Source organism: Cavia porcellus, unplaced genomic scaffold (genome assembly GCF_034190915.1).
Source record: "Cavia porcellus strain 051 isolate PalLab524CR breed Dunkin Hartley unplaced genomic scaffold, mCavPor4.1 scaffold_6, whole genome shotgun sequence".
Classification (NCBI taxonomy): Eukaryota; Metazoa; Chordata; class Mammalia; order Rodentia; family Caviidae; genus Cavia; species Cavia porcellus.
In genome coordinates, this window is record NW_026947489.1 from 2,439,884 (window position 1) to 2,466,344 (window position 26,461).

At 45.1% G+C, this 26,461-nt stretch overlaps 1 protein-coding gene across 6 annotated transcripts in view; it reads left to right on the top strand.

Annotated features, from left to right (window-relative positions):
* Window positions 1-26,461, top strand: part of Oca2 (OCA2 melanosomal transmembrane protein) — a 310,843-nt gene that overhangs the window by 214,190 nt on the left and 70,192 nt on the right. For all 6 annotated transcript variants that reach the window (XM_063249815.1, XM_063249819.1, XM_063249816.1 and 3 more), the window contains exons 20-23: window positions 857-916; window positions 1,899-2,003; window positions 16,115-16,208; window positions 20,843-20,936. In XM_063249815.1, the coding sequence (XP_063105885.1) occupies window positions 857-916; window positions 1,899-2,003; window positions 16,115-16,208; window positions 20,843-20,936 (353 nt within the window). The remainder of the gene's footprint in view (window positions 1-856; window positions 917-1,898; window positions 2,004-16,114; window positions 16,209-20,842; window positions 20,937-26,461) is intronic.

Consider the following 26,461-nt stretch of genomic DNA (forward strand, 5'->3'; position numbering starts at 1 on the left):
CCTCGGGACATGGAGACAGGGCAAGGCTAGCCCCAGCGGAGGTAACCGCTCTGTCCAAGGAGACCGCTCGGGTGGTCTTCTGCACTCCATAGCTTCTACATGAAGGTCAGGTAATAGCAGTGCCGTGTTATGTTTGGTACTTTGGTATTTGCCCTGTGGTGGTCCTTCAGCGTGATCGGACCTCAGCGAGCAGGTGTCACTGGGGAGGTGCTGGGCAGGGCCTCTGGCTCTCACTAGGCCACCACATCACAGTTTCATTGTGGGGCTCCCGGAGCATCCCTCGGCGGGGACCAAGGTGGCAGCCTGAGCAGAAGGCCCGCACTCCGTTTTCTTTCTGCTAACCTCCTTGCCCACTTTTCCCTGGTACAATCGTCTGCCTCTGTCTGGGGTTTGAAAAGAATTATCTGCTTCAATGAAATAGACCTTTCGTACCTTTCTCTGATGGTTATAAAAACCCTGCATTTTCTTCTTATACTCAGAGTGTGATGTTTAACTTTAAAAATAAATTGGAAATGTAACTTGCTTGAAAATCCTTCTATAAGAAGTGGTATTTCATCATGTGCAAGGAAACGGTGTCCTTGGAGAGCTTTGAAAGAGATCGCCTTCCATTCAGATTCAAATTTACCCTCGAATCAGTGAGGAACCCTGCTGTGCTGCTGTCCTTCTTCCTCGTGACTCTTCAGTGTGGATATATGATAGAGAATCATTTTGAGACTGGGCATTTGAGTCTGATCTTTTGTAAGAAGTGACAATGTGGGTCTACCTTATGTTGCCTTCTTTTAATTTGAAAGTTTAGGAAAAAAAACTGTATAGATTCTCATTTTTATGCAGATTTTCTTTACATCCTTGCTCCCAGGCGCTGGCACACCTCCACCTGATAGAATACATCGGAGAGCAGACTGCTTTGCTAATAAAGGTACACCAATGCTATTGTGATAGCTCGGACCCCAGAATAAAACCCAAGGAAGCAAGAAATTAAAATTTGGGGAGCTAAGGCTTTATTTTAGGCCAGGCCTGGCGTCACAACCTCCAGGAGCCAATTTGGAGACTGTGTGCCTTACAGCTAGAAAGGTTGGGTTTTAAAGCTGAAAAACCACAGAAATGTTGTGAACTTTGACTCAGTTAGATAGCATTTGGGCATTACAGAACTTCCTGTAATTTCCTTGGAATTAAGCATTTTTAAAGAACAGCACATTTTATTACAGATAGCCGGATGAGGGGTAGGGAGGGGGTACAGGAAACTGACACCTAAGGCTTTTACAACCTTTTCAGGAAATTGAAACTTAACCTAGAAAGATTGGAAGGGAAGGGAAGGGGGAGGCAGTAAGATGCATACAGAACAGAAAATGAGGCGCAATGGTTAAAACTAGGTTACAACAGCTACAATAGCATGTTCCAGCCACTATTCTTTGATTTTTGTTTTAAAAAAAATCCAGCAAGAATAAGTCTGTTAATTATATAAAGGGTGTATCAGGGAACCTATTTTATCCTGTTTAGTTTAGAAATGGAGCTCCCTCCACCCCCGAGAATATATAATTACAGATCCTGTTATTTTCCTGACCACCTTTAGATAAACACTGTAAGTGTTTGCTGTGGAAGTCCCAGCCCCAGGATCTGCTGGGACATTGGGTCCAGGGACCAGCATGTGTGCCCACTGGGTTGAAAGAGGAAGCATTGCCCTTCCTCTCTGTCTCTGGGGTGGGACTCAGCACAGGCTCCTGATGCAGGTGTGGTCCTCATCTGCACACTGTGTGCACCTTGGTCTTGCCGTGTGTAATGGGAGGACTGACTCTCCTTTAGCTCTTCTGAATCTCTCCCATCACAGTGTTGTACCCTCAGGGTGTGTGATTTGACAAAAATTGTTGATGTGCAGCACTGCTATTGTCTCCTTCCTCCAGATGGTCCCAGAGGACCGGCGCCTGGCCGCTGCCATCGTCCTGATGCTGTGGGTCTCAGCCTTGGCTTCATCCTTGATCGACAACATCCCGTTCACTGCCACAATGGTGAGCCGCATGCTTCTGTGAGTTTGAGGGTCAGCTCCAGCTGGCACGCAGTCTAGGTTTACCCTTCCTTCTGGGGAAGCAGAGCATGAAACGTGCTCACTCACCACACTCACGGATGCAGAGGACAACGTGGGCACAGCCTAGGGCAGGAGCAGTGAGCGACAGCCCAGATGGCAGCCAGGAGCTCAGGGCTGCAGCCAGCATGGACACTTACCCTCGTGCTGGATGCTTTGGGATCAGCCCCACTGAGGACTACGAGAACCCTGAAGTATAAATACTTTAAACAACAAGATAAAAAGAAAAGGTAGCACAAAAGAGGGAGCTAGAGCCTCTGCGAAGGGGCAGGAGACCTCGAGATGGGGAGGGAAGAGAGGGCAAGACGTAGTGAGAAGTTGAGAAAGGCTGCAAACCTCTGCAACCCGCACTGAATGTGATCGTTATGTGCTGCATAACGTGGGAACGTAACACATGTAGAAAACAAAGTGGATTCTCATTTGAAAAAGAGAAATATTTCAGACATTGAAAGATAGAAATATTCATCTTTATTTCCTATGAAAGTGGAAGCCATTCTAGCCAGTCTTGGTGGCTTCTCGGTGCTCGGCCTGGGCAGGGTGGTTGTGTTGTGTGTTCCTGAGCCCAGTCCGTACTGGAAGTGCACACTGCAGACTTCTCCTAGGGCTGGTAGGTCCTGTTCCTGGGTGGTCTTTGATTATTTGGGTTGGGGCAGAAACTCCAGAGTGCAAAATAAAGGTGGGAGCAGAGGTTTGCGTGCAAGAACTGGGATCCTGGCACAAATACTCTGGGGCCCAGAGGCCCAGGGGTCTGGGCACAGGGTTGGGAGTGTGGTGTGTGCTCATGCAGGGAACTTGGTGGGGTGTTCTCTTGTTCTTGCGGCCCTGCAGACCCCCTATTTCTCCTGTGAATGGAGAGGCAGCTTCCAAGACACCCAGTTACCATGAGTCATGTGGGGGACAGTGAGACCCAAAGGTGAGAGCAGCCGTGCTGGCAGTGAGGACAGGGTGGGCCAGGCGAGGGCCTGCAAATCTGTACTGAACCCAACCTGGACTCACTCTGCCTTCCCAGGGTCACCGTCCAGTGAGCTGCTGTTCTCCTCCCAGAATCTGGGCTTGGGAAGCCGGAATTGACTGTGTGGCTTTTTTATACTTTCATGAAGTCCAGAGTAGAGATATATTTGGCTGTTGTCACATGCAAAGTGTCAGGAAAAACACAGTACAGAACAATGTCTAGAGACTGTTACCCTTTGTGTAAATGGCAGGAATAAATGTATTTTTTTTGAAAAAAATTATTAAAGGGTAAAATAAAACCAAGTGTTTTGTTATGGTGCTTACCTAAACACTTCAGTTAAAAGGCAGGGTTTGGCAAAGTTAGTTTAAAAAGCAAGTCTCAACTCTATATTCTTTACAAGAAATACACTTTAAATATAAAGACAAGTTGAAAGAAAAAGGAATGGAAAAGAGTTAGCATAAACACTAAGCATAAGGAAGTTTATGTGACTGTAAAAATAATAAGCAAAATAAATTTCAAGAGGAAAAGCAAGGGATTCTACACCAACAGAAGGGCTGATCCACCACGCAGACCTCCTCTGGCTCTGCATGCACGATAGTTTCTTGATGCACTAAAAAGATGTCTGCAGGACTGATCTGCAGCATAGCTTTCTGCCCTTTGTGATTTTCAGAGATTCTCAGAAGTTGAATGCCAAGAGGCTTCTGTTTTTTCCAAGATTTCCCAAATCATTTACAAGAGCAAGAGTGCTCAAGGACCTTCCTGCTTAGTTAGCACTGCTCATGACTACTTAGCACACGTTCAAGACCATGAGCACTGCCCAGACCTTGCCTTCAGCCTGTGCCTAATGCAGATTAACCACTTAACCACTGGTAAGACAATCAGTAATCTCAGAGCCACTATTGCTGTGCACACTCCTTGTCACTAAGGATGGGGTCCTCTAGGTATTGGTCAGTGAGCAGTCAGCTCCAAAGTTCTGTTAGGAGAGCCTGCTTTCTAGAAAGCTGTCTTAGTCTGAGTATCCCCGACAGACAACCAAGTCTGAGGCAATCCCAAGGACTGGAGTGTGGGAAACAAGAGGGGCAGAGGGAAGGAGAGAGGAGAGAGAGCCAGCTGTGGGAGCATCAGCATGGGCAGTGCATGGGCAGTGGACCATTTGCTTCTCAATGCAGTCTGCCCAGGACGGGAGGAGAGAAGAAGGATTGACCCACAGGCCTCTGTCTCCATCTGTCAAAGCTTGGCCTTGGATTGCTCTTATGGAGCCATCCACTGGGGACCCACAGAGTGTCCCATCAGCCTCAGTGAAGAAGCCTGAAGAAAGAATCAGGGGTGCAAAGGAAAGTTGCTGGTGTCAAAGTATGTGACGGGCGGCTGGTGATTGGAGCCTGTGACAAGATGCTCTAGCAGCTGCAGCTGGAACAGGTGGACACGAGGGGCAGAGAATCCAGGAGGGTACACGGTAGAGGGCCCTTGCAGAGTGGCCTAGAAGCTCACAGTACAGTGGGGTGTAAAATGTGGAACATCTTTCACTCTGCAGTGAGGAAAAAGACTAGATCGCCCGTAAAAACCACGTCCCAGAGGCCAGAGGCTGTGTTGTCAGACAAGAAAGGAAATACGAGCTTCAAGGACTGGAAAAGAAGAAATTCAAGCTTTTACCATTCACAGAAAACATGAATGTGTGTTCTGAGAAAATTCAAAAGAATATATTTATTAGCTATTATAATTGATAAATGAATTTATCAGGGGGCCCAGACTTAAAAGTTAGTTCAAAGATCAGTTGTAGGGCTGGGGTGTAGCTCAGTGGCACAAGTGCTGCCTGGCAAGCGTGAGGTTATGAGTTTGATCCCCAGTAAAAAACAAAAACCTTTATCAGCTATATTTCTCTGTAGGGACGACAAACTAGTAGAAAATGAAGTTTGGAAGCAGATGTAAATTACGACAGCATCTACAAAAATCTCGGGCCCAAGTTGGCTCAGCACGGACCCTATAGGTGCAACCCTCACGCCTGACCCAGCTTCCCCTCTTCTCAGATGACGGAGAGCCCAACCTGGGGAGCTGTGGGGGACAGCCACAGAACCAGGCTTTTGTCCCCATCCTTCCTTTCCTCTGCCTCCTGGTCTCACGGGCTCACAGGGAAAAAGCTCCAGCTTCTAGGCCTGCTCAAGGCCTCCCCACCCAGAGCCTGCCTGGGACTGACTTAGTGTTGGAAATGTAGGCTGTTCTATTTTTAGAAATAAGACAGTTTTCACATTTTCATTCCAAAATTTTAGCAGCTGGTTAAGGCTTACCTATAAAAAATAAATTGAGCAATCAGAGGATATTGCAGCAGACAGTCCTTCCTTCTCTGCAGGGAATATCTTCCAAGACCACCTTTAGAGGCCTGACACCACAGGTGGTTCCAAGCCCTATCTGATTACTCTGTATGCCTTCCTATAAATATGCAACTGTGATAGAGTTTAACTTACACATTAGGTACTATAAGAGATTAATAACAATAACTAGTAAGATAGGGCACTTATAACAATATAAAAGCTATTTAAGACAAGAATTGTTTATTTCTAGAGTTTTCCATTGTGTGTTTTCAGATCGTCATGGACTGTGGGTAGTCAAAGCCATACAAAGCGATAGGTCTGCAGAGGAGGAGCTGGGCAGATCTGGGGCGCCCTCACTGGCCTCTCTGCGTGTCTGGAGGACTCTGGATATCTGCGCCCAGACTGCTGGAGTTCCCTCAGGCTTCCAGGTGCAGTGAAGGAGAGAGGTGGGTTTGAGGCTTCCACATCAGCCTCCCCATTCCCGGCTTCACTTGGAGACCTGCTGAGCTCCCCATAGGTGGGCTGGCCCACACTACCAGCCTAGCCCAGCCTGTTTAGCTGCCGCGCCTGGCCATAGGTCTGCAAAGGAGGAGCTGGGCAGATCTGGGGTGCCCTCACTGGCCTCTCTGCGTGTCTGGAGGACTCTGGATATCTGCGCTCAGACTGCTGGAGTTCCCTCAGGCTTCCAGGTGCAGTGAAGGAGAGAGGTGGGTTTGAGGCTTCCACATCAGCCTCCCCATTCCCGGCTTCACTTGGAGACCTGCTGAGCTCCCCATAGGTGGGCTGGCCCACACTACCAGCCTAGCCCAGCCTGTTTAGCTGCCGCGCCTGGCCATAGGTCTGCAGAGGAGGAGCTGGGCAGATCTGGGGTGCCCTCACTGGCCTCTCTGCGTGTCTGGAGGACTCTGGATATCTGTGCCCAGACTGCTGGAGTTCCCTCAGGCTTCCAGGTGCAGTGAAGGAGAGAGGTGGGTTTGAGGCTTCCACATCAGCCTCCCCATTCCCGGCTTCCTTTGGAGACCTGCTGAGCTCCCCATAGGTGGGCTGGCCCACACTACCAGCCTAGCCCAGCCTGTTTAGCTGCCGCGCCTGGCCATAGGTCTGCAGAGGAGGAGCTGGGCAGATCTGGGGTGCCCTCACTGGCCTCTCTGCGTGTCTGGAGGACTCTGGATATCTGCGCCCAGACTGCTGGAGTTCCCTCAGGCTTCCAGGTGCAGTGAAGGAGAGAGGTGGGTTTGAGGCTTCCACATCAGCCTCCCCATTCCGGCTTCACTTGGAGACCTGCTGAGCTCCCCATAGGTGGGCTGGCCCACACTACCAGCCTAGCCCAGCCTGTTTAGCTGCCGCGCCTGGCCATAGGCCTGCAGAGGAGGAGCTGGGCAGATCTGGGGTGCCTTCACTGGCCTCTCTGCGTGTCTGGAGGACTCTGGATATCTGCACCCAGACTGCTGGAGTTCCCTCAGGCTTCCAGGTGCAGTGAAGGGGAGAGGAGGGTTTGAGGCTTCCACATCAGCCTCCCCATTCCGGCTTCACTTGGAGACCTGCTGAGCTCCCGATAGGTGGGCTGGCCCACACTACCAGCCTAGCCCAGCCTGTTTAGCTGCCGCGCCTGGCCATTGGTCTGCAGAGGAGGAGCTGGGCAGATTTGGGGTGCCTGCATCGGCCTCTTCATGTGTCTGGAGGACTGTGGATATCTCTGCAACCAGGGAGGGTCCACAGGTTCCTGAAGCACTGCGGCCTGTGGTGAGTACCCTAACCCGGCTGCGATTGAAGAACTGTGGAGCTTCCAAGGGGCAGGTGGGCGCACAGTGTCCCTGAGGCCCAGCTTGTCTGGAACTGTGGAGTTCTGAGCAGGCAGAGGAGGGCCACTGGTTCTGTAGGCCTAATGGCTTGGGGTAGCGTGGTGCCAGAGTCTCAGTAGCTCCAAACATAGAAGGGGATTTTCAACAGATCCTGAGGAAGCTTTCAAATAACACTTGAAACACAGAAATATAGGAAAATGACAAAACGAAAGACCAAATTACAACCTCAAACCTCCAGCCCATCTCAAGAAACCCTAGGAGCGATGTATATAGAAGAAAATATATCCCATCCACCTCATATATCGGACACAATAGCCACTGAAATTGACGAGCAACTCCAGGAAGCTTTAAAGAAATTCAAACTCGAAATAATCTCCCAGATAAAAGAAGACATGATAAAAGAAATGAAAGAGATTCTAAATATATCTAAAGAAAACACAGATAAAAAATTGGAGGAACTAAACAAAAAGATAGAATCCCTAGACGAGCAATATAAGAAACAAACAGAATACATAATGCAGATGCACAGAGATATACAGGAAATAAAAAACTCCACTGAAAGTTGTAAAAACCGCCTTAATGAAAGTGAAGATAGAATTTCAGACCTTGAAGACAGGATTGCAGCTAGTCAACAGGAAAGGAAAGATCTTTTGAAAATAACAAGGAACCAGGAAACAACAATTCAACAACTGCAAGACGATGCAAAGAAGAATAACATAAGAATGATAGGGATTAATGAAAGAGAAGGAGACAACATGAAGGATGTCAGGAGGATATTTAGAGAAGTAATAGTTGAAAATTTCCCAAGCATGAGATCAGAAACTGACATCAGGATCAGTGAAGCATATAGAACTCCAAACAGTCATAACCAAAATAAAACTACACCCAGACATATAATAATCACCATCCCAGAAATCCAACACAAGAATAGATTATTAAAAGCTGTCAGAGAGAAAAGACAAATCACTTATAAAGGAAAACCTATCAGAATCACAGCAGACTTCTCAGCACAAACGATAAAGTCAAGAAGAGCATGGAGTGAAGTATTCCAGATCCTAAAGCAAAATGATTTCCAACCAAGACTGATATATCCTGCAAAACTATCATTCAAAATAGATGGTGCAATACGATACTTCCATGACAAAGAACAGCTGAAGAACTTCATGAACACCAAACCAACCCTGCAAAAAATATTGAAAGACAGTTTAGATACACAAAGGAAAAAAGCACTAAGCAAAGCAAATAATTAAACAGAACAGAAAGATAAAGATGCAACAGCAGAGACATAACATTCCTACAATTAACCAGCATTTAACAGTAATAACCATTAATGTAAATGGTCTCAATGCACCAATCAAAAGAAACAGACTAGCAGAATGGATCAAGAAACAAAATCCAACCATATGCTGTTTACAGGAAACCCATCTAACCCAGAAAGATACTCACAGACTGAAAGTCAAAGGATGGAAAACAATTCTTCATGCAGCAGGAATCCAAAAAAAGGCAGGAGTAGCCATTCTGTTTGCAGACAACATGAACTTTAAACCAACAATGACCATAAAGGACAAAGAAGGTCACTACATACTCGTAAGGGGAAAACTCCAAGAGGAAGAGATAACTATCTTAAATATATACGCACCAAACTCCAGAGCACCCAGTTATATAAAACAATTATTAACAGAAATGAAAACTCAAATTATCAGTAACACAATTGTAACAGGAGACCTTAATGCACCATTGACACCAAGGGACAGATCAACCAGACAGAAAATGAGCAAAGAAATAACAGAACTGAATCACACCTGTGAACAAATGGGTTTGATAGACATATACAGAATGTTCCACCCAACAACATCAGAATACACATTCTTCTCAGCAGTACATGGATCATTCTCTAAAATAGACCATATATTAGCTCACAGAACATATTTAAGCAAATGCAAAAGAGTTGAAATCATCCCTTGCATATTATCGGATCATAGCGCTCTGAAATTAGAAATTAATGACAAAGGATACTGCAAAAATTCCGCAAACACATGGAAACTAAATAACACACTCTTGAGTAATCAGTGGGCCACAGAAGAAATTAAAGAAGAAATTAAACAATACCTAAAAGAAAATGAAAATGCAGATACAACTTACCGGAATCTGTGGGATGCAATGAAAGCCGTTCTGAGAGGAAAATTTATTGCACTGAGATCCCACATCAGGAAAACAGAGCGAATACAAATAAATAACTTGATGCTACACCTCAAACAGCTAGAAAAAGAAGAGCAAGTCAAGCCCAAAGCCAAAAGAAGAGAGGAAATTATAAAAATCAGAGCAGAAATCAATGCAATAGAGACTAAGAAAACAATCCAAAGAATCAACGAATCAAAGAGTTGGTTCTTTGAAAGAATAAATAAAATCGATAAGCCCCTAGCCAACCTTATTAAAAAAAGGAAAGAAAAAGCTCAAATTCATGCAATAAGAAATGAAAAAGGAGAAATCACTACAGACCCAATAGAAATACAGAGGATCATCAACACCTATTTCGAAAACCTCTACTCTCAAAAGTTTGATAACACAGAAGAAATAGACAGATTCTTAAAAGCATATGAAGTACCAAAGCTAGATCAAGAGGATATAAAACTGTTGAATAACCCAATCTCTGCTAATGAAATTGAGAATGTAATTGAGTCCTTGACCACCAAGAAGAGCCCAGGCCCAGATGGATTCACTGCAGAATTCTACAAGAAATATAAAGAAGACCTAATGCCGACCCTCCTCAAACTATTCAATGAAATTGAAAGGGAAGCAATCCTTCCTAAGTCATTCCTGGAAGCAAATATTACTCTAGTACCAAAACCTGAGAAAGACCCAACTATAAAAGAGAACTATAGACCGATCTCCCTAATGAACACAGATGCAAAAATCCTCAATAAAATATTGGCAAATAGGATCCAGCAAATCATCAAGAAGATTATACACCATGACCAAGTGGGATTCATCCCAGGAATGCAAGGATGGTTCAACATACGCAAATCAATAAATGTAATCCACTATATCAATAAAGCAAAAAATAAGAATCACATGATCATCTCTATAGATGCAGAAAAAGCCTTCGATAAGGTCCAACACTTATTCATGATAAGAACTTTACAGAAAATTGGAATAAATGGTCTTTACCTCAATATAATAAAGGCCATTTATGACAAACCAACAGCCAGCATCATACTAAATGGCCAAAAATTGAAAGCCTTTACTTTAAAATCGGGTACAAGACAAGGATGTCCTTTATCACCACTCCTATTTAATATAGTACTGGAAGTACTAGCCAGAGCAATTAGGCAAGAAAGAGAAATAAAAGGGGTAAAGATAGGAAAAGAAGAAGTTAAGTTGTCATTGTTTGCAGATGACATGATACTCTACATAGAAGACTCCCTAAACTCCATTGAAATACTCTTAGATACAATAAATAAATTCAGTAATGTGGCTGGATACAAAATCAATACTCAGAAATCAATAGCATTCCTATACACGAACAACAAAATTACAGAGAGGGAAATAAGAGAAACTGGACTATTCACATTAGCAAGCAAAAAAATGAAATATTTAGGAATTACTCTTACGAAAGAAGTGAAAGACTTATACAGTGAAAATTATAATACACTGAAAAAGGAAATTGAAGATGATCTCAGAAAATGGAAAGACATCCCTTGCTCATGGATAGGAAGAACAAACATTGTGAAAATGGCCATTCTCCCAAAACTGTTATACAGATTCAATGCAATCCCAATAGAAATACCATCAACATACCTTATAGATCTAGAGAAATCACTCCTAAATTTCATCTGGAACCAGAAGAGACCTAGAATCGCAAAGGCAATTCTAAGCAGCAAAGACAAAGCAGGAGGCATCACAATCCCTGACTTGAAGTTATACTACAAAGCAACAGTAGTAAAATCAACATGGTATTGGAATCAAAACAGAGCTGAAGATCAATGGAATAGATTAGAAGATACAACCACAACTACAAACACACTCAACCACCTTATTTTTGATAAAGGAGCCAAGCAGGTTCACTGGAAGAACGACAGTCTCTTTAATAAATGGTGCTGGAAAAACTGGCTCTCCATTTGCCGAAAACTAAAGCTAGACCCATGTCTATCACCATGTACTAAATTAAAATCTAAATGGGTCAAAGATCTGAATATTAAAACAGAAACACTAAATCTATTGGAAGACAAAATAGGTAGAAACCTTGGAGACATAGGAGTAGGTAAAGAATTCATGAACAGGACTCAAACCGCACGGGAAATACTTCCCAGAATCAATAACTGGGACCACTTCTTATTAAAAAGTTTCTGCATGTCAAAAGAAATCTCCAGCATAGTGAAAAGAAAACCCACAAACTGGGAAAAGATTTTAGTGAACTCTCTCTCAGACAAGGGCCTCTTGTCTAAAACATATGAAGAATTAAAGAAACTCAGACCTCCAAAATTCAAAGATCCAATCCAAAAATGGGCATCTGAGATGAATATGCAATTCTCAGATGAAGAAATGCAAATGGCAAATAAATACATGGAAAAATGTTCATCATCATTGGTCATTAGAGAAATGCAAATTAAAACCACACTGAGATACCATCTCACTCCTGAAAGAATGGCCAGGATCAAGAAAACCGACAACAAATACTGGAGAGGCTGTGGGGAAAAAGGAACTCTCCTGCACTGCTGGTGGGAGTGTAGACTGGTACAGCCTTTGTGGAGATCTGTCTGGAGATTTCTCAAAAAGTTGGGACTGGAAATCCCATTTATTCCAGCTATTCCACTTCTAGGCATATTCCCAGAAGAACTGAAAGCATCATACCACAGTGATATATGTGCACCTATGTTTATAGCAGCACAATTTGTAATCGCCAGATCTTGGAAACAACCCAAGTGCCCATCAACTGAGGAATGGATAAAAAAGTTGTGGTATTTCTATACAATGGAGTATTATTCAGCTATAAAGAAGGATCACATTGAGATATTTATCAATAAATGGGCGCAGCTTGAGACCATACTCATTAGCGAAATAAATCAATCTCGCATGTGTGAATACCGAATAGTTTCCCTAATGTAAATAATGATTCAAATATATAAAAATATGTGGTAATCATGATTCCCCATTAGGTGGCCTTGAAGCCTTATAAAGTTTTCACTCATTAATTAGAAAGGCTTTATTCTGGGCTTCTTGATATGAAAATATTTGAAGCTAGAGTATATGAAGTTTTATCCAAATATTTCAAGGAAAAAGACACTATGGTAACTACTATTAAGTCAGGTTTTAAGGTGGTGAAGTACTAGGTTGTTGAAACAGTCATGCTGTGACCTCTATTGTTATATTGTTATGTCCTGTTTTATCTCAATCTCCCCCTTATTGTTTCAAAAAAATTATTTAGTCATTTCTTATGTTTGTCTTAATTAAAGAAAAAATTCAAAAAAATTAGGATATATAAATAGTAACTCTTTTCGATTTCCTATTAACTTGTTTTGAAGTCCTGTAGTACTCCCACGATCTTGTTTTGACTGATTAGACTCTGTTCCATTCTATATGATAGTATCAAGTTTGAAGACATAGGCAACTACTTTGAAGACAATAAGATTCACTAAGATACCCATTCTGGTTTGACTATTGTCTTCTTTGGAAGTCCTGTAATGTTTACAATGCCTAAGTTTTATTGGTCTTGTTCTCTACTGTTTTGTCCAACTTTATAATATCTAATAAGATAGACAATTCTTTTTAAGGAAACAAGGGACAACGTTGATAACCATTGTTGATAAACTTGTACTCTGTTCTACACCATGTGCTATGTCTATCCTTGGTATTGACTGACAGCTTTGTTTTGCCATATTTGACTGTATTCTTCCCCCACCCCAAAGAAAGTAATAAGCACTAAGGAGTAATAAAATCCAAGATGTGTAAATTTTGTTGTAAAAAAGAGAGGGAAAAAAAAAAAGAAAAAGAGCTCTAACGGATATAACAGCAAGTGTGTTTGGGGTGTTAAATAGCTGACTTTATCAATGTTTTTGGAACATTGAACACAGCTGTTGGCAGTCTCCCTGTTAGAATGTCCACCTTGTGTTCTTTGATACTGTGATTTGAGGAACTATTTTCAAGAAGATAGTGTGTAATCTACTAGCAGGTGATTTCTTACTGTTATGTTTTTTTGTTTTGTTTTGTTTTGTGATTTTTTGTAGTTCTGTATTGCGTGTACCCTTACGCCGCTTTGGTTTGTTTTGTGTTTTTCTCTTTTTCCTCTTAAATAAAAACAAAACAAAACAAAACAAAAAAAACAAAGCCATACAAAGCAAAACCACAGATAAGTGGTGAATAATTTGTCCCTATATTTTACCACTAAACATGAGGAGATTCGAATATTTTATCCTGTGTCTCAGGGTTTCTCGTTTGTCTTATTTTTGAGAAATGAATGTGTGGATGCGGTATCTTTAGGAGACCCTGATTGCAGTGGTGTGTGGTCAGCAGCTTTGGTCAGAAGGAGCTTTTGCTTAGTGGCTGGTTTCCCTTTAGCCACAGTTTAAAAGCTGTGTGATGACTTGTGCGTGTTGTCTCTGCTGCAGTCTCTCAGTGGTGGGTGTCACTCCATAACCAAGGGCTTCCCCTGGGCGCCTTCCAGAGCAGATGGATGTGACCCAGAGTTGGGAAGGCCTCTGTCTCAGGAGAGGAGGAATGCAGACACACTGTGGGCTGTCAGGAACAGCAGAGGACCTTGTTAATGGGTGTGGCATACTCGGTCTTTTAATACACACCTCCGTCACCGTCATCTCTGCCCTCTGCTGCCTTCTTCACCTGTCCCCAGTTGACAGGGAGCTGTTGGGTCCAAGCCCAGAGCTGCATGGCGGGCAGTGCATCTCGGTGTCTACCACAGTGCCCTAACTCCACACTGGTGATACAGGAGGAGAAACTCCCAACCTGCCAGGTGTCTCCTGTGAGTTCGTGTTCTCTAAAGCCGAAGGATCAATGTTAGGAACAATGGAGGTTAAGAACAGAATATAAGTGCCAAAGACCCAGCCTTTTCTAGAGATTTTTATAGAGCAAAACCCCGAGGTGAAGCAAGCCCAAGGTGGGGAAAAATGGGAACTCACACAGTGGGCACGAGGTGGGCAGAACTGTGGTCAACCAGTAAGATCACGAGCATAATTGCTCAGGTAAAATTGATTAAGTCAGGATCAAATGGGGAATCAAGTCACATAGCAACGGGCATGAAACAGAACAGGGCTCCGCCTGGCTTCCTCAAGGTGCTGGAGACCTAGAGTGTCAATCCCTGTTGTGTATCCTTAAGGGCAGTGTGTGGTGTGTTCCTTCCATCTTTTATCTTGAGGTCTGGCCCACAGCGGAGTGTCTGTCTCCCTCACAGTTGCAAGGTGTGTCATCTCCTGCACTGGCTCCTTGAAGGTCTCAGCCCTGCCTGCCTGCCTGTAATATTTTTATCTAACTTAGCCGCCTATAACACTGCAAATCCTAAATACATTGTAAATTCTGACAGAATTCTCTGGCAGTTTTTCTTCGTTGACATTTGATCTTTCTAACATCTTGGGCTGTTTTCAAGTTAAAATGTTATTATTCTTATCTTGATTGTTGAATTCAAAGAATGATACTTTGTGCGCATTATTTTGTGGGTTTCCTTGGCTGACTCCTTGGGTGCTCACCATGATCTGTGTTGCTGTTCAACCTCTGTGCAGAAGTCATGCTTTCAAGGCTGTCCCGCTTCTCCTCTCCTGGGTGTCTCTCCAGGCCCCACAAGGAGGATTAGGAAAAACATCGTGGGTGACTGTGACAGCTGACATGGAAAAAGCCCTCAGCATCTAATTTTAGCTCTTGCATTTTATTTGATGTTGTTTTAGTGCATCCTATTGCATTCAGGTGCAGAATAGTACAGAACTCGGAACCAGGCCCAGCGGGCTGTGCTGCGGGTCAAAGAGCAGGAGCAGTGGTAGGATGGAAGGCTGAGGCTCTGCAGGCCCCTCTTGTGCCGGCCCAACTGTGCCTTTGGGAGAGACACCAGAGACAGAGAGAGACAAGATAGGGCTGCTGTTTCCTGCGGATGTGGAGCAGTGTGTTGACCAACTCCATGGGTCACAGGGCGGCCTGGGCGGGACAGGGCTGCCCACTGCAGTACCCAGGGGTGGGGAGCGTTCACTTTCCATGACCCACAGGCTAGCCATCAAGTGGCCGGCTGCTGGCGCCATGGCCCCAGACACAAGTGGCACACTCAGGACCAACAGTCCGAGCGAAGAGTAGTTGTGACGTGTCCCAAGGACAGCAAAATGTCCTTTACAAAGACACTCAGGGAGACTTAGGAGCAGCACATTTTTGGACACCGATTTCTCTGAGATCTTCCACGGCCACTACATACTTTGTTAGGATAATGTGAAATTCATCTCTGTCAGGATGGTGTGAGCGAGGTTGCCGTGGCTTACTGGCAAACGACACACCATACGATCTGATGCCGGCTGTCCTGTTGTGAGTGACCCAGGCTTGGGATGACTGACTCAGGGCAGAGATGAGGAACAGCTTAGTCGAGCTCCATGTTTCTGGGTCTTGCTGTGTCCTGGTTTCCTTGTCTATCATGGAAGGAATAGCAGTCTTACCCAAACGCTGTCTGGGATTAGCTAAGATGATGTGTGCATCAAGGTAGTGTGGACTTCGCAAACGCTGGTTGGGTTTTTATACATCCAGGCATCGCTTTAGACTTGACATGACTGTGCCCTGTTTATGATCCCCAGCAGTGGGGGAAGAGGGCCCATGGTCATGTGGCTGGAATCAGACAGGTATGGTTTGAGAGGAAGCCAAAGTTCACTTTAGTTTCTGTCCATGCATCCTGTGACCCTCACAGTCCGCCTGCTGGAAAAGCACCTGGATGTGGCCAACCAGAGCTGCAGCCCTTGTGTGCTTCTTCGAGACACAACAACGTCCTTTTTGCCCACAGATTCCTGTGCTCCTGAGCCTGAGCCAAGACCCTGGGGTCAGCCTGCCTGCCATGCCACTCATGTACGCCCTGGCCCTTGGCGCCTGCCTAGGAGGTAAGGGGCACTGCCTGTGTGTGTAGGGGGAGAGGCACCGTTTTCTGTCCTGAAGCAGCAGGTAGTGCACAGCAAACTGAGAGAAAACAAAGGAGCACCCAGTGGGTCTTGAGGGGCCGTAGCCTGAGCTTTGGAACAGCTTCGCAGCTCCTGGCTTCCCCTGTGGGCACTGGCACCTCTCACTCAGAGCTGCCACGACAGTCTAAACTTCCTGCCCGAGGACAGTCATACTTGATGTCTCAGAGCTAATGTTCCCATGCCTGAACTCAAGAGCCCTGCACTTAAGAGCCAGAATGTCCTCGGCACAGCTGTCCTCGCTCCCCTCCCTCTCCTCTCTCTGACGGGACTGGGCTAAGTGATGGACAGGGTAAGCCTTGAGAAGCAGAAGGCACATGAAAGATGCTTCAGGTGGGTTTTGGGGACTTCACTTTGAAGAAATTGCAAAACAGATTACAAGTGTCAGATGAAGCTGACCTCTGGTGACCAAACTCGAGGCGCTAGGGCTGTCCTGAGGGGCACAGAGTCCTTCCACCTTGAGGGAGCCTAATCACCTTTGGGAGCCCAGCAGGTTACAGAGGGTCTCAGACAAACACAGCAGGTAGATTTTAAGTTTTCTCAGATCCAGGCATGCTTAGATAATCCAGCTTTCTTTGTTCTTTGACTGATCTCTGACTATTAGATCAATAACTTTCTGGTTAGTTTATTTCCTTGTGTGTGAAGCAGGATTAGTGTCATTCAGTAAGGTTTCAGGAGGCAGCGAATTCGTACTTCATGAAGAGGCCCGGGTACTTCTGGGTACAGAGGACAGAATGGGTGTAAATGTTGAAATAGTCTGAGAAGGAGCGACAAGGGTGTATGTCATCCATAGCTACTTCTAATGCTAGCGGTGGAGAAAGAGTCCAGATTGCCAGAATGGGACTGATCCTCACTCATGTGCTGGGTGATCAGTTCATCATCCTACTCTAGACTATGGGAGATAGTCACCTAGGTAGGCGATGGTGGGGTGCCGGGAGACACTGCAGGAAGGGCCAGGAGAGGAGCTCCCAAAGGACATGCTCTGAAAGAGTCACAGGAGGGGAGAGGCCAGGACGCTAGCTCCTCTTCACCCCTAAAATGTAAGGTGATTGTCAAGGGGGTGTTGAGGACGGACACTGACAGCTAATGACCTGAAGACCAACAACCTACATTGGGGCCAGACACTGAACCCTGGGCACATCCGGAAGCAGCCTGAGCAGCACAGACTTCTGTGCTCTGATTCCTTCAGCCCTGCAGCTCTGGTCACTGGAGCACTGCTCTGCACTGGGTCTGTGGAGACTCTGCTCCCATCACCGTGGGTTTAGCATTAGACACACATGATGGTAAGATACATATAACAAAGGTTACTACCTTGGCCATTTTGGGGATGCAGTTCAGTGACATTAGATGCATCCACACGGCTCCTAATTTACGTGGCTGTCAGTCACACTCCAGCGGTATGGCAATTCACATTGTCCTGCACACGTGGTTAACTCACGTGGTTCCTTGTTCACGTCCTGCCCTCACGCTGCAGCCCAGGCCGTGTCTGTGATTCACGCTGTTCCATCGCTGTTGTCCAGTTCCCGAACTCTTCATCATCCAGGCTGAAACCCCACACGAACAAGACGGTCATTTCTTCTGCTAGGTTGAACACTTTAAAGAACTTTTTAGACGGATGTTTGATTTGACATTAGAAATATCATTTGCTGTATAAATTGGAGGAGATTCACTAGCTCATTTGGAACAAACAAAAATTCTTTACTGGCCTGATTCTAGTATTTTTTAGTTGCTTTTCTTTTATTTTTAGTAAGCTAAATACAAGTCAAGCAAGTCCTTTTAAATATTTATTTATTTAGAGACAGGGTCTTGGTATGCAGTGCAGACTGGTTTTGAACTCACTATGTAGCCCAGGCTGGCTTCAAGATCATAGTGATCCTCCTGCTTCAGCCTCCTGAGTGCAGAGATTACAGGCACACACCACTATACATGGCAGTTTTTATTTTTTACTCCTTCTTCATTGTTGGTGGGAATGTAAACTAGTATAATCACTATGAAGATCAGAATGCCGGTTCCTCAAAAAATTAAATCTAGAAATTCCATTTGACCTAATTATTCCCCTTCTGGATATCTTCTCAAAAAAGATAAAGACATTGTATTGCCCCTGTGTATACAGCACAGTTCTTAACAGCTAAACCTCAGAAGCGGTCTACATGTCCATCAGCAAACAAGGAAAAAGAAAAGGAGGTATTTACATACCAAGGAGCACTGCTTTGCTGTGGAGAAGGATAACCTGGAGTCCTTTATTGTGAACTGGGTACACCTTGAGATCATGTTTGGTGAAATAAATCAGACACACAAGCTTAAGTATCTCATGGCTTCTTTCACATGAGAAAATAAAAATACAAGTCAACGAGTCTTTTGAAAAATCTCTTAGCTTGAGTTTCCTGGAGAGCAGAGGCTGAGACAAGGTTGCACACTGAGACTTTTCGTCTCCGCAGGCCTGGGGCAGGGGAGACGGTGTTGGAGGAAGTGGGAGGAACAGTGAACGAGGAAAGTGCAGACCACATCCAAGCCACGGCAATCCGTGGGCAGCCCAAGAGCCTGTGCTGGGTTAAAACCCGTTGCTCTCCATAGATCATTTTCACGTCTTGAAGGACAGGTAGTTCTTGATCTTGCCAAGGGAAATGCAAGGGTGTAGAGTAGCACTGGGCTAAAAAGGTGGCCTTTTCCTGGCAGACTCAGGAAATCAGACTGGAGAGTCTTTGTATGCAGTGTGCATCAAAACGGGGCAGGGAATCATTTTAGAAACTGGTTTGGCTCTAGATCTGTGGATCATACTTCCCTGTCTCATAACCTAGAGGTGCCAAGGCAAACAGCAGAGCACCCCATCTGCCTGGACGTTAACAGAAACTGGGGAGAAAATCTGAGCTTGGATAGTAATGCTTAAGGCTTTTTCTCTACCTCATGGAACCCATGGATTTGAGGTACCATCAAAACCTTGCTAGTATCATGACGGCTACTACTGATGGCCTCTGACATCTAATGTTTGACTTATAATTTTCTGACTTTACAATGGTGCAAGATCAATATGCACTCAATAAGAGCCATGGCTTGGATTGTGAGCTTTGCTCTTTTTTGGGGCAACAATAAGGGGCAAAATTCCCCTGACCCCCGATGCTGGGCAGCGGCAGCGGGTCTGAGAGGAAGTAGCTGATGCTCCACAGTTACTGTGGTGCTCTGCTAGGTGGCCCAGAGGTGAGTGCATCCAGCGCAGTTTACACTTAAAACCTTTTAACTTGCAATAGGGTTACGGGGTCACAACCCTAGTGTAAGTCAGGGAGCACCTGTACCACAACAACCCTGACTTCTGAATAGTGCAGTCACTTGCTTAACCTGTGGAGACCCCACGAGCACCCTGTCAGATGCCAAGGAAGGAGGTGCCCGTCCTCACTGAGTATGACATAGCTGTTCTTACATCTCTTCCCCTGCTGATGACAGGGGGTGTCAGGCTGATGGATTCTGTCTCTGGCTTGTGACTATTGTGGCAGCAGGCAGGCCATGGTCATTTGAAGCCAAGGAAAATTGAAGACATGTGTTCTGGGTAGAGGGAAGGGGTCCTGGCAATGACTTCTCTGTTCATCACTCCTGAGAGCAAGTCAGAAAACACCCAGCATTGCCGACTCATCTTTCTGACATTCAAGGCATAGGAAAGCTGTTTGGAGCCATTCTCACATGGATTTCTTCTTCCCAATAAAAACGTTTTGGTGCCAGTTCTTCGAGTTACCTTCCCACATGCTGCCTCCAAAGAGAGCTGCTCCTCTAATCTTCACACAGAGGTCAGAAATGAGCTAAGCTGACGGATGCTGGGTCACGTGCCCACCCTCAAACCCAGATCACGGCAGCTCGGAAGGAGAGAAGAGGCCCACTGACTTGGCCTTGCAGATTCGCCCTTTCGGGAGCCCTGGCTGCAGGGGGTGTGAGAGAAGGGGCAGATCTAATGTCCCTGCCAGCCTTGGCTCTGTTCCTCGCCAGGCTGTGGGGGTCGGGGTGTGTTTGTGAGTACAGAGGGTCTCCTCACATCACAAATGCTTACTCATGGTGACATTTTCTGGGAAGGAGATGGATTTTGGTGACCAGTGTCAGGCAGCACAACTGCTTCTTGTGTTCTTGTGTTTTCTTGTGTTCTCTTATTGATTGGAGGAGTGTCCCGATAGACTCCGGGCCAGGAGTCCCAAGGAAGGCAGTGGTCTGAGATTTCACTCCATTGCTGCTAATGATGTGTGCCCCACCACTGCTTGCGTTTTCCCGTAACTCACACCTGCCCCCGATTCCACAGTGGCTTGTCCTTGCTCCTTCCCATCTCCTTCTTTCCGTCATGTAGAGCAGCTGTCGTCTCGTCCGTGAAGAAATCACGGTATTTACAGACAGAGAATTTGTTTCCTGCTTGCCAGGATGTATGTTTCCAGATATTTGCAAAGCATTCACTTTGATGGTGCCTGTAAAGTAATCATCAAATCAAAGCCTGCAGAATGATCCAGATATTACAGAACAAAAGGGAACCGCAGTCTGCTGCCAAGAGATGCTGGGATTTCACTTTATTTTTAAAATTCTGATTCCAGGGAATGGGACGCTGATTGGAGCATCTGCAAATGTCGTCTGTGCAGGGATTGCAGAGCAGCATGGATATGGATTTTCCTTCATGGAATTTTTCAGGTACTTAAGAAACCCATTTTAAATTTTCATTTGCCTATCTAGTTCCTGAGCTTGCTTAATTAAGAAGAAAAACAATGCATATTGCTAAACACTAGGATGAGCATGTTTTAGCAATTAGAGGGACTTTGGTATAGATGAGGTTAGCTAGGGAAATAACATGGTAAACAGTTATTTCTGTATCAGCTTCTCGTGGTGAGGGTGACTCAGTTTGGAGCATTCCAGGTTGATCGGGGTCAGGATGTGACTGTTGGCTTGCGGGCTAATTTTCTACTGCTTTGTCTCCAAAGCTCTGCTCCAGACTGAGGCTTCCTGCCGGTACACATGGTGTGAGGCAGGCATCTGGCAGCCTCCTGCTGGGTCACACAGACAGAACCCTCACTAGCAAGGACCCGAAGGTGATGCTAGGGCTGGGCCAGGATGGTCGTGTCATGGCAGGTAGGGAGGCAGGATTCGGCGTGAGCTCTGAAGGCCGTGTGGTGAGGTGACATGGGAGGGGGACACAGCTGGTCCCCATGCAGGCAACTCGCTCTGAGAGCACCACGTCCACTCGGGGCCTCGGCAGCTGTGCCTGTGTTTGCAGTGCACCTGTGAGCAGGTTAGAGAGCCTAGTGAACTGCGCTGTCCAGGTGACCGTTCTCCAGCCGGTGGAGCTGCGTTTCCATCAGGGGCTCTGACTATCAGCTCACGGCTGGATGCAAGTGTAGCTGTGGGTTGCAGAGCCAGCCTTTGTGTGACAAGCAGCGGTCTCCGCTGTGCCTGAGTAGAGGGTGACTTATGGCTCACAGAGCCTATGGTCCCTGCCCAGTCACCTGCTCCTCTGAAGGGCCTCCAGCCAGGCCTAGGCTGGTAAAGGGAGCTGGCTGGGCACGCCAGGAAAGGGCTGAGTGTGGGCTTGGCCCATTTTCTGTTACTGTAGCAGAATAGAACAAAATGGTAAGACTGGGTGATTTATAATGAACAGAGGTTTATCTGATTCAGTTCTGGAAAGGCTGGGCTGTCCCAGAGTGTGGTGCTAGCACCTTCTTGGCACCCGTGGGCTCCTGGCTGCATTGTTACATGGCAGTGGGCATCACGTGGTGAGCAGAGCAAGCGGGCCTGAAGGGTGCTTCAAGATGAAGCTGTTCCCGTCATCTGTTTGTGAAGGCAGAAGCCTCACAACCCAGATGCCCTCAGTGTGAACTGGGGTTAACTTTCCAGCACATGAAACTTGAGGGACACAGTCACACTCTCGGAGAAACATCTTTGGCATCTAGGGTTAAAAAATTCTTATGGTATCATTTTTTTGACACCAAAAGTGTAATACGTAAAAGGAAAATTTGACACATCTGACCTTATCAAGATCTAAAACTTTGTTATGTGGAAGAATCTATTAAAGGAATGAATAAACTGTCTTTAGACTGTGACGAGACAACATGGAGCTTGCTATAGTGGAGTGCTGGCTTTGTGCGGAGGTACTCTACTGGCTGTTCCACAGATCCTGAGAATCCAGCAATCCTAGCGTTTTTGCCGAGTTGCTAATGTGGATGAGCCTCTTGGGGGCCGTGGGTGTGGGCAGGAAGGAGGTGCTGGGCCAGCGCCCCAGCCCTGGGGGAGCCTGACCGTGCATCTTGCCACAGGACTCTGGCACATGCGACCCCGCGGCTAAGGGACGAGGGGCCATGCTCCAAGCTCCACCGCCTCACTCCTATTGGACTGTCAAATGCCTCAGCTGAGAGAGAGGGAGCAGCCCTGTTCCTAAGAATTATTCTGCTTGGGACAGAACTCTCTGTGACAGATGTGGCGGTGGCCTTGGCAGGATGGCCTTCCTCACCTCCACTTCCTTCCTGTCCTCGGCCAGGAGCACAGGCAGGACAAGGGCTCACAGGGAAGTACTCTGAGCAAGGCTACAGGTGACACCCACTGGGCCTGGGAGCCAGCACTGCCTCCGCTGAGCTGGGCTCCGAGTTCCCCTGAACCAGGAGGTGGATGGTGAGGCTTGGTGTGCAGTGTGGGCAGTGTGGGCAGGGAGAGCAGGGACCTCGGCGTCTCAGAAAGCGTGGGGAGTCTGCTCGGGAGCTCACTGGCCGCTGACCTCAGGAGCCACATCTGTGTCCTGGGGTGGAGGAAGCCGCCCGTGCCCAGCAGCGAGGAGCCGGGCCTGTGTTGCCTCTCTGCGGTTCATCTCCCAGCCGTGTCCTCTGGTGAGGGCCGTCTGTGCTCCTGGGTCGGTCACTACCCGGTGTGTGGTCTTCGTCTGTGCAGTGGCCTGAGGAGCAGCTGCGGATGCCTGTGCTTGACTTTTGTGGCCCATTAAAAATTCTTCCGATAAGAGACGGCTTTCACAGTGCAGAAGGTGGACTTTCTGTCTTATTTTAAAAATTGCTATTTTCTGACTATATAATGTATTTAAATATGCAAAAGAATAAAATATACACATAAACTATAATTTTGCTGCCCAGAAATAACCACTGATTGTAATCTGTGTTTTCTTACATTTTCCATGCCTATCATATGATATGCATTTATTTTCATAACAAACTTTTAAATTCATTTGTCTTGCCTTTTGTTCTTCATAATACATTGGGAACATTTTACCAGGCCATTAATTATTCTTCTGGAATAGAATATGTTTATGCATATATTATGCAGATTTATCCCTATTTATTTTACGTTTGTTGAATATTGAGGTTGGTTCCTGTTCTTTACTAGTATCAATGGTGTGATAAATATCTCTATAAATAGAAGTCCACTTCATTGCTGATCATTGAAAATAATCTTCCTGACATCCGGTTGCCAGCTCAGTGAGTTATGTTTAAGAATCCAGCTAAACCGTGACACGCTGGCATCCACCTGGCCGAAGTTGGCTCCCGAAACCTTCACTGCCGTGTTAAACATGCACGGCTCAGCTGGGCAGCAAACCCAGATTCATGTTTTGTGTCTGTTAATTCCACTGGGATTGCACTCTCTCAGTAGAGGTCCTGGTAACTGCATTTATTACCGTATGAACGCTCCACTCACATCCTTTGTTAAGTCTTTTTCTTGAGAGGTTTGAATTTCCCCGCTGCAGAGCTCTCTAAGCTTCTGAAGGCATCAGCTCAAATGTAATGCTGTGACTATTTTTTGTGTTTATTTTGGTATTTTAAAGTTTGCAAAGGGCTTTTAGATATTCTACAAGCAAAATAGACAGATTTCATCTGTGTCTTTGTCTAGACATTTTCTGGTTTGATTAAAAAATTTAAATGACACCTTTCCTTTGAAGATCCTTGTAGATTTATGAGCAGTGGTATGAATAATACAGAAGTCCTGCACGCTTTACCAAGTTCCTTCCAAAAATAAAATTTTGAGGAAGGGGGTCAATATCACAACCAGACACTAAGATGATGTAGAAAGGGTGCCACCTTCGCGGGACCCTCACGGTGCCCTGCAGTGTCTCGGCCACTTCCTTCCTGACCTCACCCCTACTACTAATCTGGTTTCTGTCTTTAAACCTTTTGGCCCCCCAGGATGTTGTGATATAAATGGAACACAAGCACGCGACCTTTGGGGTTGGCCTTTACACCCGTGTAGCTGTAGTGATTCCTCTGATTGTTTCATCTATCACCATTTTACCTCTTTCATTGCTCGGCACGGCACGGCAACTACAGTTTGTCTAATTCACTCTCTAGACAAATGTGACTTGTTTCCCGCTTAGGGTAGTTTTGCGTGAAGTTATGGTGTCATCTTGTCACAGTCTGTGGAGAGTTTACTCCTTCATTTAACAGATGCTTCTATGTAACAAATTTTTGAATCTTGCCAAGGCCAGTGTGTCAGATTTTCTTTTTATGTATCGTACTGTTGGTGTCAAGAGTGTGATACCATAAGAATTCTTTATCTAGCACCAAGATTTTTCTTCTTTTCAAAAAAAGTCTTCTAGCTTTATTCCTACGTTTATGTTGTGTTAGTTTTAAGTCTGAGTTATTTTTTCGTACGTGTGTGTCTCAGTTTAAGTTTTCCCGCCTTGCTTGTGGATATGGAAGGACCACTTCCCTTTGGTGAAGGAGCTGTGCTCCTTCTTAGAAGCGCTTTCACGAAGTGAGCAAACATCAGGGAAGTGGAGCTGTGCGGGTCAGTCCCAGGGCTCCCTGTTCCGGTTTGTTGGTCTCCATGGCTGCCCCTCCCTGATTATTACAGCTTTGTAGAACTATTTTGAAAGAATAAAAACCCTATTGTACTAGGTTACAGTTTTATCTGGATCAGGAATATTCAAATAGATGGACTAAGAATTTATGACTAATTTTATAAAAATATTGGTGATGGTTTGCAAATGGTTTCTTAAAATTATTTTAAAATTTTATCTGTTTCAATGATTATTTTCTTACCTGTAGATTAATGTATAATTAGCAGCTTGCAATTTGCCTAGTTTCATTTTCAAATAATAAGATTTGATTCATTAGTTAGATCTAGTTTTCTATCTTCCACCTCATTAACTTCACTGTCACCTTTAGCATTGTCTTCCTTGAACTTCCTTGTGGTTTACTTTGTTTTTTTGTACTAGATTTTTTGAAGTGAAAATTTATTTAATTTATTATTTTTCTTTATTTTTCTTTCCATAAGTGTTCAATACTATGCTTTTTTCTCTGCCCACTGCTTTAAATGCATCCTATAGCTTTTAATATGTAGAATTTCTGTATTGTCTATTGTCTTTTGCCTGTATATTTTTGCCTTTTGTTTAAGAGTTGGATATTTAATTCAATTTCCTGGTTAAGGACTGTTTTTATTTATTTTGTTATTAATTTCTTGCTTTCTGGAACTTACTTCTGGTTTCTTTGTAACCAAATTTTACCATGTTCCATGTGTGTGCTTGAAAATAAAGTTCACTCTCTACTGTGTAAACTTACGTATTTATGTAACTGACACAGTGCCTATGCAGGGCCCTGTCTTTGCTCACTTAGCTTTTGTCTGTTCACCTGCCTGGTACTTGGAGTGGTGTGTCCCTGTGGCAGCTGTTCTCTCTCCATTTCCCCTTGAATCTCTGCTGTTTGCCTTTAATGGTGGCCACAGTGTGACTTGGTGGGTGCACCTGGATCACTGTCCTGTCTTCTCTGGGAGGTGGAAGCTTTTGCAGAGCAGGCTTCACGCCTTGCCATGCTTGATGCTCTTTGGCTTGAATTTGCTTTAATACTAGGATCATAAACACTTCTCTCATCTTTTAACTTTGTTTTAGGTGTGCCTTTTATATTTGGTGTATTGTTGGAACTTGCTTTGGGAAACAAAGTGAAAATATGGTTTTCTTTCAGCAAGTGAATTTAGTCAAACCTCATTTTCATTAGTATGATTCACATCACTGCAATTTTATCGTGGTGCTATGCACAGTACCTTACATTTTCGTTGTCACGCTTCTGTGTACATTTTTTTCTAATTTTTTTTGTGCGTTTAGAAAGTTACCATTTTTGTTGCGGTGACTCCCTTTGTTCTGAGCCTTGTCAGATCCCTGCAGGCCTTTGCTTCTTACTCGGTCTTTAATATCTACTTTGTCTCCACTCACAGGCATCCTTTGGCTTCTGCTT